We start from the raw sequence: 20,004 nt of genomic DNA, 5'->3' as shown, positions 1-20,004 counted from the left end.
TTAGCGAAAATTAGCATACAAGCTAATGTCCGCAAAATGTCTTGTAAATGACTCTAGAGCTGTTATCAGGTTATAAAAACAGCATTTTCAGTTTTAGAAGTGTTTATTTCTCGCTATCTCTCATTTTACATAATATACCAGAAATGAAGCTGTTAGCAAGTAGCTACACCAGGAAGTGGCGTTACCATGCTAACCTCTGCAAAATGTCTTGCAAATAAGTTCAGAGGTGTTATTAGGTTCCAAAAACAGCATTTTCAGTTTTCAAAGTGTTTTACTTCTCGCTAGCTTGAGAAACATATATATACACACATAAAACAAAACGGTTTTGAAGAGACCAGCGACTGACATCACGATGCAGCTCTACTCTGATGGGCTGTCACCCAAACAGATTTAAAGAGAATGTGACTTTTTAACCTCATCAAGGTTAACCATCTTTAAAATTGTCCAAGGTCTGTGTCCCAAGAATGTTCCCTGTGAATTTCAAGAGTTTGGCAGTAATTGGACTAGACTTATGTTGAGCACAGACAGACGGACAGACGGACACACAAGAAGCCTTCACGATACCCGATCGCCATATATGATGGCCTCGGGTAAAAATCATTCATTGTAAACAGTGGACATATTTAAAGAGTTTAAAGAGAGATTTACATTGTACTTCTTTCATTAAGTACAAATGCCTCCAATTGTAACAGGTGGAACATAGTTCTGTGGTTTTGTGCTGAGCATAAAGAACATTTTAGTGCAACTCCTGATCATTGCTGTTATTGATTTAGTGTAAAGTTACTTTCATGTGAAGTCTGCAATTAACTTAATTTAAGCTGGTAAAAAAGTGTTTTCTAATGTGAATTGCTTTATAGTTTTGTGGTGCATGAACCAAAAAGGAACCCACAATCAAATTCTAACTGGATGATTTGATTTGTGTCACACTTTGTTTACGACAGAAACACACATGTACATCTAGATGATCACAGATGAGGTGATGTATTCTGTGTGATTAAAGCACAGAGACAACAGTTCTCTGTGTCCCACTGGCAGAATGCAGCATAATTATAATTATTCACCACGTTGCTTAAAATCTCTTGATGGAACAGTAATTAAATTTCTAAAACAAGAGGGTTTCTCTACCCCCCAACTGCTAGCAAGTGAACACACCCAGTTATGTGGCAGAGTTCACGCACAACTGAGCATTTACAACCCCAATTCCAATGAAGTTGGGACATTGTGTAAAATGTAAATAAAAACAGAATACAATGATTTGCAAATCCTCTTCAACCTATATTCAATTGAATACACCACAAAGACAATATATTTAATGTTCAAACTGATAAACTTTATTGTTTTGTGCAAATACTTGCTCATTTTGAAATGGATGCCTGCAACACGTTTCAAAAAGTTGGGACGGGGCAACAAAAGACTGGGAAAGTTGTTGAATGCTCAAAGAACACCTAATTGGAAACAGGTGAGTGTCATGATTAGGTATAAAAGGAGAATCCCCAAAAGGCTCAGGTGTTCACAAGCAAAGATGGGGCGAGGATCACCACTTTGTGAACAACTGCATGAAAAAATACTCCAACAGTTTAAGAACAATGTTTCTCAATGTTCAATTGCAAGGAATTTAGGGATTCCATCATCTACAGTCCATAATATAATCAGAAGATTCAGAGAATCTGGAGAACTTTCTACAAATAAGTGGCAAGGCCGATAACCAACACTGAATGCCCGTGACCTTCGATCCCTCAGGCGGCATTAAAAACCGACATTATGTAAAGGATCTTACTGCATGGGGTCAGGAACACTTCAGAAAACCATTGTCAGTTAACACAGTTCGTCGCTACATCTACAAGTGCAACTTAAAACTCTACCATGCAAAGAGAAAGCCATACATCAACAACATCCAGAAACGCTGCTGCCTTCTCTGGGCTTGAGCTCATTTGAAATGGACAGACACAAAGTGGAAAAATGTGCTGTGGTTTGATGAGTCCCTGTTTATTTCAGCAAGACAATGCCAAGCCACATTCTGCACGTGTTACAACAGCGTGGCTTCGTAGTAAAAGAGTGCGGGTACTGGACTGGCCTGCCTGCAGTCCAGACCTGTCACCCATTGAAAATGTGTGGCACATTATGAAGCGCAAAATACGACAACGGAGACCCCGGACTGTTGAACAACTGAAGTCATACTACAAGCAAGAATGGGAAAGAATTCCACCTACAAAGCTTCAACAATTAGTGTCCTCAGTTCCAAAATGCTTATTGAGTGTTGTTAGAAGAAAAGGTGATGTAACACAGTGGTAAACATACCACTGTCCTAGCTTTTTTGAACCGTGTTGCAGGCATCTATTTCAAAATGAGCAAATATTTGCACAAAAACAATAAAGTTTATCAGTTTGAAAATTAAATATCTTGTCTTTGTGGTGTATTGAATTGAATATAGGTTGAAGAGGATTTGCAAATCATTGAATTCTGTTTTTATTTACATTTTACATGTTAACACCCACTGATATGTGCTTAATTATTCTTATTAAATCACCTGCAAACTGTTCTCCAACCTGACATGTAAAGGTTTGGAAAGACCACACAATTTAGCGGCCATTATATGGGATCTTTTAAATCACGGCCTGGATGTCTTCAGAAGATCGTTGGGTGTCATTGGAATTACTTTTTGTCAAACCAATGGTTACGCAGGGAGACTTACTCATAGATGAGGAGCATTACTTGCATTAGCTTGAATATTTTGGACATGTAGCACGTTTCTATTAAGGTGCCTTGATACGTGCATGCATTTTGGCTCCGCATTCCCATGCAGTTCATCATGACAATGCGAGCGGATGTGTTCCCAGCTGAATGCTGCACTTTGTGCCGCTGGATGCTGTGTATATAACGTAATTATTTTGTAGCTGATTAATCATTTTCTCTCAGAGTTTGGTTCATGAAAACACCTGTAATTGCTTCTGGAATCTCAGAGGACCGTTCCAGCTGCAGCTTTTTTGCTCTCTCTCTCTCGTGCACCTCATGAGGTGGAGAACACATTTGGAACAGTCTAAAAGGTAATATTTATATTGCAATAGCTTGATAAATCCATTGCATGTTCATTCATTCTTATGAGTAGCTGTAAAAGTGTGTTCATGATAGATTTAACGTCTCATTATTATCGATCAGATGAGCTGTGCTGTGGTGCGTTGTGCTGATGCATTGACTCACACTGACGCTCAGTGTTTTTTAATTGTTTGCACAATGTTCATGTGAAGTTTACATAATTAATGCGTGACTGAGATTTTGAACATTTCAAAATTTTCTTTGTGCACTTGCATGAAGCCACACACAGTTTGCATTGTTTTACAATGAGTTTACAATGAGCTTACGCTCCTGCATGGTGGATTGTGTACCAGTGCGTGATCAAATTTGTGCAACTGTCAAGGTATCTTAAGAATGATTTAGCATGCAGTTGCCTCAGAGTTGACGATTGCAGTAGCTGAAGAAGGAAAACGGAGACATTCCATGTTTCCCTTGGCTTTGGTAGATGGATGGTTACTTTTAAGAGGTGGGGATGGATGAGTTGTCTGCCCGGGTGGTTGCAATCCAGGACACACAATGGTTCTGTAGTGTGGAAGATGCTGGCACCAAGACCTGCTCCCAGAACTGAGCTGATAATGAAGTCTATGTGCTGTCATTTATATATGATATTGTTGCATCCAAGATGGGGTCAAAGACGTGTCTTTATGTTTCTTTATTTTTGTATATTTGTCATTATTGTCATAACACTTGGATGGGTCAACCCACTCCTCAATAGCTTGGCCAACAAGACCCCTAAAATGGACCCCAAAACAGGTCACTCCATTCTCCTCCAGTTATGGATTATTACCAACAGGAGGGGTAGAAACGGGGGCCGTCTATGTCACGCTCCTTCATGTTGTGGCCACAGCAGGGATCCACAGACACAACAACGACAGTATATGGGGAACATTCATAATACATTAAATTTTGTAGGTTTTCTAAGGAGAAAAAGGTTAGGAGTGAGGAAACTAGAAGTGGCAGACTGTAAAAGTGTTAATGTAGGCATGCTGAGACGCCGGCTGCATCAAAGTCAAGCTGTTTTATTTCAGACAAAGACAATGCCTTCAGCAGCTCAATCCCCTTTCTGTACCACTGCATGAGAAATTATTAATCAGAAGGATTTAAGGTTTTTCACTGTCCTATTGTCTGATGCTTAGTGCTGTTCCAGACTAGCAGATTTACATTAAAGTAAAACAGAAATAGAATTATCCACATTGGTTGCAATCTGAAGTATTTCCAAATAATAATAACAGCAATTCACAATTGTAAGTTGTGCTTGTCAGGAGAAATTCAGTTCTTCTGTACGTCCTTCTGGAAAACTTTCATGGCTTAAAACTCAAGAACCACAAAACCCTCAAAATATGAATTTTAATACATTAAAAGCGAGGTCAAAGCTCTGTGTGCTAAAAAAAAAATCAATCATGCATGTCTGACATTTATCAATGCCTATTTTTTTTTTTTTAATTGAATATTGGGTTTCAAGTAGGAAATGTACCAGAAACCCTGAAATGCTCACACTGCTCACTAGATGGTGACAAATGCTGCTCATATGTACGACAAGGTCTTAACTATTTATTCATTTGAGACGTTAACTTCTGGGCAAAATAAGATGGACTGACAGCCAAAAATCAACAACAGATATAGCCCTTGCCCTTACAATCAGACATATTTCTAGTAGTAGTAGTAATAATAATAATAATAATAATAATAATTATTATTATTATTCATTTTATTTGTGTAGCACTTTCACACCATATTTAGAAAGTGCTTCACAATTTCAACTGCAATAAAAGAACATTCAAACACCAAAATATTATAACACATAAAAAAATGAAATGTTAAAAATAAATAAATGAATATTGACGTACAACATAACCAACCTCAGTGATTATAGTATGTACACAAGATATGGAAATCTAGAATGGAAAACGTCACTGAAACAAGACTACCTCATCTTGACCACTACAAAATATTACATTTTACCTCAATAGCTTCTTACAAAATTACAACTATGATCCCCATCCATGACCATCAGGCTCATAAGTATTTGGTCAAATTTTGTAACTGTCTCTTTGTACACTACCACTGTGGAGGTAGATGGCTTCAGGGTAACACAGAATGAATTTCTTTAAAAGAAAACTTGAATGTTCAGCGATAGGTTGCCAGAAGGCAGATGCAGATGCGGTTTTTGATGCAGGCGAAGCGGGTAGCTGCCCGGGGTGTATTTTTTTATGACACACAGGGGGCGGCACAAACACTTAAGAAAAAATAAATAATTATCGTGTGCGCAGCAAAGCGGTGATCATATCACTGTGTGGAGAATTAGCAAATTGGCGCTCCCTCCCTGCAGCTGTAGGCACCCCTGCTTGTTGAGCTGCACAGAACAGAACCATTGTAAAAGGTTTGGTGGTTCTTTTCAGCGGTTGTCCCCCAGGACATGCGCTCTGCTCTGCTTTGACGGACAGAGCAGCCTGCAGTGCTCCCATTTCTCTGCTGTTCTGCTCATCCTGCTGTCCGGTGGCAAAGTCCACTTAGGACACAGCACAGAACCAGAACTCTGCGCCCAGAACAGGTGGTTGAAAGCGAACAGATAAGAGTATAAAAATGGGTTCGAATTTCACCAGAGAGGACAAACTGTACCACTCATGGAAAAAAGTTAAAAAATAAAAAAAATAAGGAGAGCCTCCTTATTGAAGGTTTAGAAATTGAGCTGCATTCACATTACTAGCTGAAGTGACTTGAATGATTAATTGTATTGCATTTTACAGTATATTCTGTTTAATATTTAAACAACTGAGGCATGTTGGACCATTTTACAGAACTAGATTACGTGAATATAGCAGAGTGTGAATATGCCAAATCAAACTATTTTATGTGAGATTTGGGCTCCTTAATGTTTTAGGACTGACAAATGGACGGACTGTCATCAGAAACTGTAACAATGAAACCTGGGCCAGAAGGAAAGTCAGCACTGCAGAATCACTGGCATCTACAACACGTGTCTGTCTTCATATGTCAGAAATGTCCAACAGATGATGTAAATCTAAGATTGATCCACACAGTCAAATGAGATGATCCTTTTGGCGCTACACCATAGTCAATATGACTGACGGTTGACAACAGATATAAATAAGTAAGAAAATGATGAGACTGCTTTAAACCTTTAAAAATGCAGAACTGTTTTAGGTGGTTTTACAAACATCAAGCTAAATATTTAGCTGAATGTTGAGACAAATATGCACCTTAATAAAAGAGCTAATCATTTCTCTCTAAAAGACAGATTAATATAGAATCTAATGACAGACATTTAGCATGTGAGGGCATTTTACTCAAATTTGCAATTTGTGGATGTTTTGTATAAGAGGTGTATTGTAGTCTGCAGTCTTTTGACATTGCAATTTCAGGGGCACTTCCAAAATATTAAAAATAATAATAAAATAAGAAAAACTGGCTGTTTGTGCAAAATTTTGAGCACTTTTTTTTGGTGGGGGGGGGGGCGCTCGGAGGGGTTCTCGCACGGGGAGTAATTCAGTGATGCAGACTATTACAAATAACACCAAATTTGAGTCCTTGCTTGTCACATCATCACTCAGTCCTGTGTAAGACAAAACAAAGCAGTGCATTGTCACAAAGAACAATCCAAACATTAATCAGAGCTCTGTCCTGAGCCTCAGCCAAAAACAAAAGAAAAAAAAAATGCTATTGTTTCCAAAAAAAAAAAGCATTGATGATGGGGGAGAAGGTGTAGAATTTGGATATGTGGGACATTTTCTTTCCTGTACCGCAAAATGTCACTCTGTAGAGAAGAAACACTACAATCCATCACCGTGTCAGAGAGCTCATCTGTCACTGACTGGTTTCATCCTCAAATGACACACAAAGTCACGACCACCTTGGAAAACACCAGAGCCTGTGCTTGAAAGAAAAAAAAAAATCAATAGATCTCTCCACCTGCAAGGGAACTCTAGTGCAGTAATGGTGGCCTTGTGGCCTTGCCAAGTCAATGTTGGCATCTTCCAAATTCCCTCTTGAGGAGGAGTACAATAGTCAACTTACACCTGCTGGTGGAGGCTTCAGGGATTACAGAGGACGGACAGCACAATGTCATGCTGATGGCTCAGAGTTATCCGCTCAATAAAACTTCAAACGACATTCCTGAATTTATCTCAGGCAGCTAATGAGGTTGACATGGTGGCCTGTCAGAAACCCGTGAGAGGAGTGCGGGGGGTTACAGGCAGGTTTCTGTATGTTTTAGCCCAAAGCCAATGACAGCTCTCTGAATCTGCAGTGCGGCAACAGGAAGCTGTTTGTCATCTCTGGCAGGCAGAGACGTCAGCCACAGATTCATGACTATGTTCGAGTGCACACAAGTGAGAGCGGCAGATACGGCAGATAGGTGATGACGTGAAAAAGCTTCATTTTTGGAGGAGGTTATCATGCTGGGAAAGTTCCTGTCCACAGCAATTCATTGCAGAGAGCTTCTCGTTTAATCTGGAAATAGGAGTTGGGTTCTGATAAGGCCAGGTGGGGAGAGATTTCTGGCACCGGTTTTCATAGCCCCTGACGTATTTATCCAAAAGATGTTCCGAGATGATTTGAGAAGTGGCGAGAGCAAAGAAAATTCAAGAGATGAAAGAAAACGCTGAAGGAAGCCTGGAACTGGGTGAATTCACAGCCACTTCCACCCAAAGGCGCTTTCATGTGATGAGGATCAAACCCAGAATACAGACTGTGAGACATCACAGCAAAGTCACAGAGAAAAAGACAGAGTGGTGATATAAACAAAAACAGGAACAACACATATGCAAAGGAGCAAGGAAAGAAATAACTCAGGCAAGAAAAACAAACAGGAAAAACCCCCAAATGAGATCAGAGATATGACGGTGGGCGGTTTACAGAATAAGTGACGGAAAGACAGAGAAATATAATTTGTCAATAACTGGACAAGAGCTCAGTGCATGCTAAATCATTTACGAGTCATTTATCCTTCCTGTTGGCGTCTGTTTGGACTGAATGCACACAGCTTTGGACTGAACTGGAGCTCAGCTATCCTGCAGCAGAAGTGATGTGAAGAAAAGCCTGTGCACGAGCCCAGTTTTTAGTGATTCTGACCTGACATAGTAAAAACAGAGCAGGAAGTTGGATAAGACGTCTGGTTCGATTTTGAGCGGCAACATCAATAAGTAACTGGAGCTGGAATAAATTTGACAGACTGCGTCTGCTCTCGTCGTCTTACATAACAAATGCTGTGGCTGAATGCAATGACCTGGATCTCAGGTGGTATGTGAGCACAATGACATTCACCACAGGGAACAGCTTGGTCTAAACGTGCTTTGTCGGCAGCGTGCACAGTCATTAATCTCTCATCTCTCCATGTTCATTACTGATGATCTCTGAAGGCCAGATGCATTAAGGTGAATGACAGAGAAAGGACGCCGTGTGGACACTATGAAGCAGCACAGAGCACTGTATGGCCAACGATGCAAGCTGAATTCCTGAGGAATTCAACAAAATGGCAGGGTGTGCACATAGACGATGACAAACACAGTCCAAATGCACTGTTCATACAGATGGGTGAAAAATCTTTGTCATCCTGCTGTAAATATATCTCATGACAGTACCTGCGAGTCCGAGATCTCGGATGGTTTCTCGGTCAAGCTGCTGCTCTCAGCGGGGATCAGGTCGTTGTACTTCGTTGTACTGACGTCTTCATCAGAATAGTGGAGACTACCGGGACTGGGCCTGGGAGGAGACCTGGGTCGAGGACAAAGAGAAATGATCAGACTCATTCAACTGACATCTGCCTACCAACATACAGATTGCTGGCCTTTATATTGGGGAGAGGGGGGGCGGGGGCATTAGGCCCATCCATTCTGCACCTCTCTATGTACTAAAGCAATCCAACTTTTTTTTTTAGGTTCCTCAAATGAACACAAAACAACATCAGGATGTTCCTCAAGCCAGATTTTCAAGACGGCATCCAAAATGGACAACAAAATGGTTTTGTTTGTCAAGGATTTCATTAAAAAAGAAATTCCATGAGAACAAAGTTTTAGGTCACCATAGATACATTTGCACAAAAAAAAAAAAAAAAAAAAATATACATATATATATATATATATATATATATATATATACACGAGGTCTGTTAGAAAAGTATCGGACCTTTTGATTTTTTTCAAAACCATATGGATTTGAATCACGTGTGATTGCATCAGCCAAGCTTGAACCTTCGTGCGCATGCGTGAGTTTTTTCACGCCTGTCGGTTGCGTCATTCACCTGTGAGCAGGCTTTGTGTGTGCACTGGTCCACCCCTCTCGTCGGATTTTTATTGCGAATAAATGTCTGAACGATTTGGAGCTTTGTTTTTCCAGAAACTGTGAGAGACCAGGTGGACACCGTTCGGAAAATTAATATGGCTTTCAGGGACGATTTTATGGGGATTATACAGATTAAGGAGTGTTACTGCCGCTTTAAGGATGGCCCACAACTGCTGAGAGCGCGGTGCGCTCCCAGCGCCGATCGACATGCTCAGACCCCGCTGAAACAACCAGATCATTTCCAACGTGAAGGCTTTGTTGATCCGGGACCTCGTCTGACTTTCACAAAAAGGCAGAAGGCGTGGATATCAGCACTTTTTCGGCACATTCCACTGTTACAGGAGTTTTTTTCATGGAAAGAAAAGCTGAGGGACGCGCCACGGAGCCGTTCATTATGCGGGACAAAACCACCTCGGTGTTGGTCTCACAGGACGGCTTTGAGATGGCTTTCCGATGGATTCCGGTTGCTTTTCAGTCGTGTGATTATCTGATTGTGATTGTGCATGAGCTGGACATGCCCCAACATGTCCTGGAAGGCTTCATCACGGCATTGCTTTGCGCCATGCGGTGGAGCCGCTCCTCTTTCCATGACAAAAACTCCTGTAACAGTGGAATGTGCCGTTCATTTCTAAACTGGATGCTGTCTTGATCCGGTATGTCGTCTGACTAGCACAGGAATTGTGAAAAGACGTGGACATCAGCACTTTTTCAGCACATTAAGACAAACGTGCGGAGGAGTTCCGCGCATCGCGGTCAAGCCGCATGGCGCAAAGCAACGCCGTGATGAAGCCTCACAGGACAAGAGGGTGGACCAGTGCTCACACAAAGCCTGCTCACAGGCGAATGATGCAACCGACAGGCATGAAAAAACTCACGCATGCGCACGAAGGTTCAAGCTTGTCTGATGCAATCACACGTGATTCAAATCCATATGGTTTTTGAAAAAAATAAAAAGGTCCAATACTTTTCTAACAGACCTCTTATATTCACAAGTTTAAAATTCATAATGGCACTGAAAATGGGCACCAAACAATGGTGGGGACCCTACAATGTACGATGGCAACAAAACAGAACATAATATTTTGGTTGCCATTTTGGACACCATCTTGAATATATGGCTTTTGGTAAAATCCAAAGTTGGTTTGGTTTAGTTCTGGTTGGGGAAGTGAGGTGCAAAGGGGGCTGTCTTAAGCCCCTGTCACATTGGCGTATTCATAGAGCTGCTCTTTGCAGCGTTGTGTTTCATTTAAATACGCCATAAATACGTGCATACTCAGCCTTTTTCAGTGTTCGTTCATACTTGCAGGTGCGTGTGTTCGCATTTTAATGTGTGCACACAGTCGCGTGTACCATGCCGCTATTAAACCAGTTCAGTGCTATTTTCTGCCTCTGTGGAAGTGCATTTTGTTCTCTACTGCATGGTGTGGTGCGGCTCAAAAACAGTCATTTAACATTATTATTATTATTATTATTATTTTTTTGTCTTGGTAGATCACTTTCATTGTGTCCAGATGCTGCTGAGTCTGGCTGTGGTAAAGGCTGCCCTGAACGAAACACTGTGACTCGTTAAACTTTTAAAGCTCCAATTGCTCCGATCAGGTCCGCTGATCTGATCAGACTGATCGATCAGGTCGTTTGATGAGCACACCGACATGCAGCGAGTGCGCGTTTATTTTAAAGAGTCACAGCTCTTTTCAGCTTTGATCAGACTGATCGATCAGCGTGTCTGATGATCGCACCGACATGCAGCGAGTGCAGGTTGGATCAGACACAGAGAGAGAGAGAGAGAGAGAGAGAGAGCGCGCAAGCGCGAGTGAGTGACCGACCTGCTGTTTCTGTTGTGTTTCTGGATTTCTGAGTTGAGGTTCGATTCCCTGTTGTGAACACACAGGTGCTGTGGGCTGTGTGCTCATGTTCTCATGTTCTCCAGCTGATGCACTCAGTTTTTGGTTGTGTACAGAAGCGCAGTGTTGCACAGACTTGCATGCAGTAACGCTGTGCTGCACAGACCTTCTTCAAACTGTCCAGTGCTCTACGCCGAAGAAAATTAAACATGTTTAATTTCTTCCTTTCTACTTGTGTAGCCCTCAACATACTGCTGCGCAGGGAGAAAAAAACTCCACGTGAAGTGGGCGGCGAGCTGCTCATTGCAGCGTAGATGATACGCTGTAATGAGCAGCTCTACGAATACGCCAATGTGACAGGGGCTTTAGCTCCCCTGCAATTACAGTCCATCCAGTAAGTATTCACAGTGCTTCACTTTTTACACATTTTGCTATGCTACAGCCTTATTCCAGAATGGAGTAAATCAATTTCCCCCCTGCAGAATTTTACTCACCACACCCCATAATGACAGCATGACAATTTTTTTTGAAATTTTTGCAATTTAAAAAAAAAAAAAAGAAGAAATTACATGTACATTCATATTCACGCCCTTTGCTCAATATGTATAAACATCTCAAGGATGATCAGTGAAAACAGGATGCACCTAAGCTAAATTTTGAGCTTTATGGCAAAGGCTGTGAATACTTATATACACATATATATTTTTTTAAATAAATTAGCAAAAATCTAAAAAAAACAACAAAACAAAACAAAACTTTTTTTCCACATTGTCATTATGGGGTATTGTGTGCAGAATTTTGAGGGAACTTTTTTCTTCCATTTCAGAATAACGCAGTAACATAACAAAATCCATAAAAAGTGAAGCGCTGTGAATACTTTCTGAATGGCCCGCTCATTGCATTTGATGATAGTTTTGTTTGAAATGTAAAAACTGTTACAAACTCTGCAAACACTTTCTGAAAACAAGAAAATTAGTGACACAAAGTGCAATAGTCTGGGACTATCAGGTTACACCTACAATAAAGCGACATATTTCCTCATCTTTACACCTCATTCAATTTCACAGAATCCTATTGTGCGTGTGTGTATACATGCTCTTGGTTGCACAGACCACAGAGAGAGGGAAAAAGTGTGCATTGTTCACATCAACGATCCTTTCATATCTTCTATACGAGGTCTGCGAGAAAAATAACATACCTTTTTATTTTTTTCAAAAACTATATGGATTTGAATCACGTGTGATTACATCAGCCAACCTTGAACCCTCGTGCGCATGCGTGAGTTTTTTCACGCCTGTCGGTTCCGTGTTGATAGCCATTTGTAAAAACCAGGTGGCTTTTGATGGCTTTCAGTAGAGTGAGTATCTGAGAAATTGTTTAACAGCTGGACATGTTCCAACTTGTCCTTAAGGCTTCCAACGGAGGTGTTTTTCCTGTGGCGGCGCGCCGCGCCAGCAGGTCAATCCGTCCACACGTCTTTCATTACAAAATCTCCTTTAAACAGTGGAATGTCCAGATAAACTGCTGATCCCGAGCTCTTCTGAAACTTCTCTGTTCTCTCACGACCTCCTGGGTCAACAGAGGCATAAATTTGGAGGTTTTCAGCTCCAAACAGGCTGACGATGGCGCCTCAGAGCGCTGCGCGACGTCCCGCTCCGTGGGAAGTCCATAAACCAACAGTAACACTCCATAATCTCTCATCAGCTGTTAAAATTTTCACCGAAAACCAGCTGAATTTCTCGAATGGTGTCCACTTCGATCTGCCTCACAGGTTCTGAAAAAATTTTGATCAAGCAAAGCGCCAGTCTCTCAGGAAGAAGTCAGACAAAGGAATTCCGACAAGGGGGGTGGACCACTCCTCACTCAAAGCCTGCCCACAGGCGAATGACGTAACTGACAGGCGTGAAAAAACTCTCGCATGCCCACGAGGGTTCAAGGTTGGCTGATGTAATCGCACGTGATTCAAATCCATATAGTTTTTGAAAAAAATAAAAAGGTCCGATACTTTTCTCACAGACCTCGTATGTGTGATCATTTATTCTTTCACTATAATATTTCCTCAAATAATGCCAAATCCACATAGGAGCTCATACCAGATCCAGTGTGGTGAGCCCATCAACTTCTATTTACTCACTAGATGGAGGACCGGGGCGATCTGCTCATTTGCTGTTGCCAGAGCGCCGCCATCTTGGTTAGCATCTGACAACCAGGCATAAATAGAAATCGATGGGCATGATCAATATTTTCAAGAGAGTTTCACCATAAATTTGCATTTTCTGTGCTATTACATTTATTCAAACTCAGTCCCACATTTGTACAGCCACTATTTGCCAAAGCAAATACAGAAGCGGATCAGACTATTTATATAACAGGCTTGAATGAATTTGTTTGTCCCAGTCCAGATAGACAATAATAACATCAGTTTGTCAAACACACTATGTCTGCCATGACACGAGATACTAGTCTGATCTTTAATTTCATTATGAAGTTAAATTAAAGATGGTAAATAACCAGGGACTTAAAGTAAGAGCTTTGCACCCTCGCATCACATTAAAGATACTAATATTAAAAACTGCTCTTAACCCACCTGCGGCACTGCTTTTACACAGCGCTTCTCCGTGAAACTTTCAAATAAAATAAGTAAAATGAAGCAGCCACACCAGCCAGGGTGAAAGTGAGATTATTCAATATTTTCTAAACCAAGTTCAAAGAAATCTGAAAACACTACACTGGAATATGGAATATATCATAGAGAAATTAATCTCATTCGTGTGTGTTCTTATATTAGTACAATATACAATGTCAAAGTGACTGTCATGCCACCAAATTGAGAGAGAGAGAGAAAAAAAAACAATTCCATTCTATGAATTTGCTCTTACAGAATATCTCAGGATAGAAAATCTGATGTGAAGAAAAAAATCAAGGCTAATTAAAAAGGGATAAATTCAGACTTATGAAAGTGAGACATCTAATTGATTTGCTAAATGAATGGTGAGATATTTATCACATGACAAAGCATTCAGGCAGTAAAACTGAAGTCACTACATAATAGAATACAAATCGACAAAAAATAAATCATTTTCTCATCGTTAGCAATTTTAGTCATTTCCCCACATCATTAAAGTTACATATAACACTCACTTATGAAGGCTCACTCCACAATCCTTTGTCACTTGTTGCTGCATCTGAATACTGCATAGAACAACATTTTCAGATCACTTTAACCCAAGTTTAAGTCAGTGCATCATTGGTTTCTATTTAATCTAATACCTGATCACACGTAGTAACGCTAAGCAAGATGGCGGCTGCCTGGCAACAGCTCATGGGCTGCAGCCGCCATTTAGTGAATTAAATAGAAATCGATGGGTGAGCCTGAGCAAAAGAGGAGAAGTCAAAAGAAGATGGACAAATCAGGAATTTGAATTAAATATCCCATCTGTTTCTGCTCTTTTAATCAATGTTCATTAACAAGTGACAACGTACATGAACACATCTGGTTCTGTTTTCATCCAATGCATTTTAAAACAGGTGCATATTGAGTTGGGCTGTTCTGGTTATTGTCAAATAGCTCAGGTCTGGGTGCTCAGCATGCATTGACGCCACACATCACAGCATCCACCTCAGCGTGGAACTGTCTAGTACCCTGGGTGGCACCCACCAAGCGATAGGTTGATAGGTGCACTGAAGGAGATCCATCATCGATTTTGTTCACAAAAATGGCAATGGTGGGTGCATCAAAGGGCATGTGACCAACAGGGGTCTATAGAAGGACTACATTTCTATATTGCTTTTTCCTCAATCAGATGCTCAAAGCATTTTACTGTAATGCCTCACATTTACTTCCCCAGTCAAGGGATGGAGCCATTTCTGGAGGTGAGTGGACTGACACAATGCAAATGAAAGCCCAATCCCAATACTTCAGTTTGCACATTCTACGGTTTCCATTCATTTTGCACATTCAACTGAACATGAAAGGGGAAAGTAGGACACATGCATTTTAAGAGAGATTTGAACCCAGATGTATACACTCTAAAAAGTAATTCAGTGGCTTTGTATATATTACAGTAAGAAATAGCTATACTGACTTAATAAAATCTCTGAAGCACATTCAATTCATTGTTTGAGTTGGATATACCAAATGAAATGCCTAAAAAGCTAACGGTTGATTTGATCTTAACATTACATTCATTATTTGCATTTATTTCATTGATATAAAATAGCATTTGCTTAATAACTTATATTGTTGAAATATACTTAATTTGTTTGGTAAATTTCATTCAGAATATTTGGCAAGGACTAATATACTTAATATTTTTACTTAGAATTACCAAGATTATCAAGAATATTTAAATGATTTCACTGCTTTTTAATTTACTCAATATGTTTAAGTGTAAAAATGTTTCACCAAAAACAAAACAAAAAAAAAACAAATTAAGTAGAGCACAGTAACAGTTTTTAGAGTGATATGTTGGTAGACCACCTACTTATCCACTGAGCTACCTGCTCTATAGCAGCCTAAATTCATTATTTTCCAAAATCTCTATATGCAATAGGCCTATTCATAGCTTCCAAGACTAAAACGCGGACATAACTGATGTCTTTTTAAATGCATCCAGTTTATCGGAGAAGAGCCTTACAGAGAGGCCCAGTGCCTTCCTTCACAAGTATCACTGTGTGCTTGTGTAACTTGATGAGAATCATGGGATCCCTCATGAGAGGAGATGGCTGCCTACAGCCTGCCAGAATGAATAATTCCCCCTGATTCCGCCCTCACTGTGGTCTGTGGAATGTCACCCACTGGGCTCCTGTGATTAAATTATGAAAGTCTTATGGCATTCAAAAGGTCATCAAACAGGCAAATGACATCTCAACCTACATGACTGATGGTGTAGCACTAAACTGTCAACAATAGGTTGCACCAAATCGTGTCTGTGTCACAAATATCTTCAGCTATAAGCACAGAGGACATTAAAAATGATGGGAATCAGCAATGGGCACGTGATAGGGGAGCGAAGAGGGAAAGAGGTCAAAAAGCTGAAAAAGAGACGGCATGACGAGATCAGACAAAATGAACTACTGGAAAGAAATTTCCAACAGCCAGATGCTTCTTTAAGCAAAAATGAAAGAAAAACAGTATCTTAGCTGTCGCATACTTTACAGCTTCCAAAGTCTTGCTGAACAAATGCCCATCTGTTTCTGCTGAAGCTGCTTTGGCTGAGACGACTGGGACAGAGCCATTCCTGTTGGGTTTCCAGGCCGCAGTGTCTGTCAGCCGCTTGCTCCTGCCAATGGACCGGCGGCTGCCGCACACGCAGCCGCTTAACAATTCAAAACCACATTTGCATTATGTATTTTCCAGGTAAATAAACGTGAAGGCGTTTCAACAGTGTTGATGTAAGTTCTGACACTTTTCACAGGGGTGGTACTTTGAGTGTGGTGTAGACAAAATGCAAATCTGAATAGAACTCCCCAAACAAGCTGCAATTCAATTAAATTTGATGAATTACATTAGTTAATTTTTAGTTTTTAATTTTTAGTTAATTGGGATTAATTTGTTTAATTTGAGAGGAGTGAAAACTCTACAACTGAGAATGAATACTGCAAAATGCAATCCAAAAGTGCTAATCTGTGTGATATGTAGAAATTCTCAGTGCATGTTACAGAGTCTGAGTCTGTGCAGACTATAGACTATGCAGAATTCATAATGGACAAATACTCCATGATGCCAACCATCTGATTTCTGAAGAGCTCAAATGGAGTGGCAACAAATTTCACTATCTTGGTTCCTGACTCCACATAACTCCTGGCCAACTGATAAATGATCAAAAGGGTGGAGAATGGAAAAGATGGGCATGACAAATGAAGCTCAAACATACACCATCTCATAAATCATGAGCAAGCTGTTGCAAACAGGCAAACTTCAATTCAGGTTTTTTAAAACAGGGTGTCCAACACAAGTTTGACACCAGATGCCCTTCTTGACGCAACTCCCTATTACATCGAGCCTGGGCAGGGGTGGGTTTGGAACTTTCCACAGTGTAAAACAAGCGCATTTACCCACTTGGCCGCCACCCCTGCCTGGGTGTATTCAGTACTATGCATGTTGCCTCAGTAACCGTAGCACCATCACTGGTACTAAAGTCACCAGGCTATTGATACCTGCTACTGAGTGCTAATGGTGCCAACATAGAATTTAAATAATGTTGCAATTTCATTTAATGAAAATGCTGGAGCACTGACTTCTTAGATTGGCTGTTACTATGATGAACCACAAGGCAAGCCATATTATCACAGAAATTTGTAATAAAATGCTCAGAAAGGACAAACATGGTCGAGTCCACACCAGCTACCTACCACTGATGGACACCTGTGCTAGCAGCTGGACAAGGCACACTGGCTTTCACTCAACCATGCTCTAATTACTCATAACTTTATGGCATAAAATATCTTAAATGGATGAGTCTGGTAAAAATGAATCCCTATACAGTTTTCCGGAATGGGACAACTAGCAATATAGAATTTTTATTTATTCATTTTATCCTGTAAAACTTTTTTTTTTAATATACAGTGCATCCAGCAAGTATTCACAGTGCTTCATTTTTCCACATTTTTTCATGTTACAGACTTATTCCAAATTGAAGTATTTTTTTGCTCAAAATTCACACAATTCAATAATTGTGTGAATCAAATTGAATTGTGTGAAGATTATGCATAATTACAATGTGAAAAATGTTTTTTGAGATATTTCATATATATATATATATATATATATATATATATATATATATATATATATATATATATATATATATATATATATACGAGGTCTGTTAGAAAAGTATCCGACCTTATTATTTTTTTAAAAAACCATATGGATTTGAATCATGTGTGATTGTGAAGCTTGAACTCTCGTGCGCATGCGGGAGTTTTTTCATGCCTGTCGGTTGCATCATTCGCCTGTGAGCAGGCTTTGAGTGAGGTGTGGTCCACCCCTCTTGTCTATTTTTTATTGCGAATAAATGTCTGAACAATTTGGAGCTTTGCTGCATCAATTTTTTTCCAGAAACTGTGAGAGACCTCCAGGTGGACACCGTTCGAAAAATTAATATGGCTTTCACGGACGATTTTATGGGGATTAAACAGATTACGGGGTGTTACTGCCGCTTTAAGGACGGCCCACAACTGCTGAGAGCGCGGCGCACTCCCAGCCCCCATCGACAGGCTGACACCCCGCTGGAACAACCAGATCATTTCCAACATGAAAGCTTTGTTGATCCGGGACCTCGTCTGACTTTCACAAAAAGGCAGAAGATGTGGACATCAGCACTTTTTCCGGTACATTCCAACGTTACAGGAGTTTTTTTCATGGAAAGAAAAGTGGAGGGACGCGCCACGGCTCCGTTCATTACGCGGGACAAAACCACCTCGGTGTTGGTCTCTCAGGACAGCTTTCAGGTGGATTTCAGACGGATTCTGGTTGCTTTCCAGTCGTGTGAATATCCGATTGTGATTGTGCATGAGCTGGACATGCCAGAACATGTCCCGTGAGGCTTCATCACGGCGTTGCTTTGCGCCGAGCGGCTGCACCGCGACGCGCGGTGGAGCAGCTTCTCTTTCCATGACAAAAACTCCTGTAACAGTGAAATGTGCCGTTCATTTTTAAACTGGACGCTGTCTTGATCTGGTATGTCGTCTGACTAGCACAGGAATTGTGAAAAGACGTGGACATCAGCACTTTTCCAGCACATTAAGACAGACATGCGGAGGAGTTCCGCGCGTCGCGGTGCAGCCGCTTGGCGCAAAGCAACGCCGTAATGAAGCCTCATGGGACATGTTCTGGCATGTCCAGCTCATGCACAATCACAATCGGATATTCACATGACTGGAAAGCAACCGGAATCCGTCTGAAATCCACCTGAAAGCTGTCCTGAGAGACCAACACCGCGGTGGTTTTGTCCCGCGTAATGAACGGAGCCGTGGCGCATCCCTCCACTTTTCTTTCCATGAAAAAACTCCTGTAACGGTGGAATGTGCCGGAAAAAGTGCTGATGTCCACATCTTCTGCCTTTTTGTGAAAGTCAGACGAGGTCCTGGATCAACAAAGCTTTCACGTTGGAAATGATCTGGTTGTTCCAGCAGGGTGTCAGCCTGTCGATGGGGGCTGGGAGCGCGCCACGCTCTCAGCAGTTGTGGGCCGTCCTTAAAGCGGCAGTAACACTCCTTAATCTGTTTAATACCCATAAAATTGTCCCTGAAAGCCATATTAATTTTTCGAACGGTGTCCACCTGGAGGTCTCTCACAGTTTCTGGAAAAAAATTGATGCAGCAAAGCTCTAAATCGTTCAGACCTTTATTCGCAATAAAAAATAGACGAGAGGGGTGGACCACACCTCACTCAAAGCCTGCTCACAGGCGAATGACGCAACCGACAGGCATGAAAAAACTCACGCATGCGCATGAGGGTTCAAGCTTGTCTGATGCAATCACACGTGATTCAAATCCATATGGTTTTTAAAAAAAATAATAAGGTCGGATACTTTTCTAACAGACCTCGTATGTATATATATATATATATATATATATATATATATATATATATATATATGTTCACAACCTTTGCCATAAAGCTCAAAACTGAGCTCAGGTGCATCTTGTTTCCATTGATAATCCTTGATATGTTTCTTCACCTTAATTGGAATCAACCTGAGGTAAATTTAGTTTACTGGTCACCAAGTTTTGTCACTTCCACATTGGTTTCATTTGTCAGCACTGGTGGATGATGTTTGAG

General features: G+C 40.8%; 1 protein-coding gene across 1 annotated transcript in view; it reads right to left on the bottom strand.

Annotated features, from left to right (window-relative positions):
• sdk2b (sidekick cell adhesion molecule 2b) overlaps window positions 1-20,004 on the bottom strand; it is a 1,022,446-nt gene that overhangs the window by 14,316 nt on the left and 988,126 nt on the right. Inside the window, exon 45 of the mRNA XM_034194673.1 lies at window positions 8,673-8,805. Within this exon, the coding sequence (XP_034050564.1) occupies window positions 8,673-8,805 (133 nt within the window). The remainder of the gene's footprint in view (window positions 1-8,672; window positions 8,806-20,004) is intronic.

Source organism: Thalassophryne amazonica, chromosome 18 (assembly GCF_902500255.1).
Source record: "Thalassophryne amazonica chromosome 18, fThaAma1.1, whole genome shotgun sequence".
NCBI lineage: Eukaryota > Metazoa > Chordata > Actinopteri > Batrachoidiformes > Batrachoididae > Thalassophryne > Thalassophryne amazonica.
This window is presented reverse-complemented; position numbering and strand designations above follow the sequence as displayed.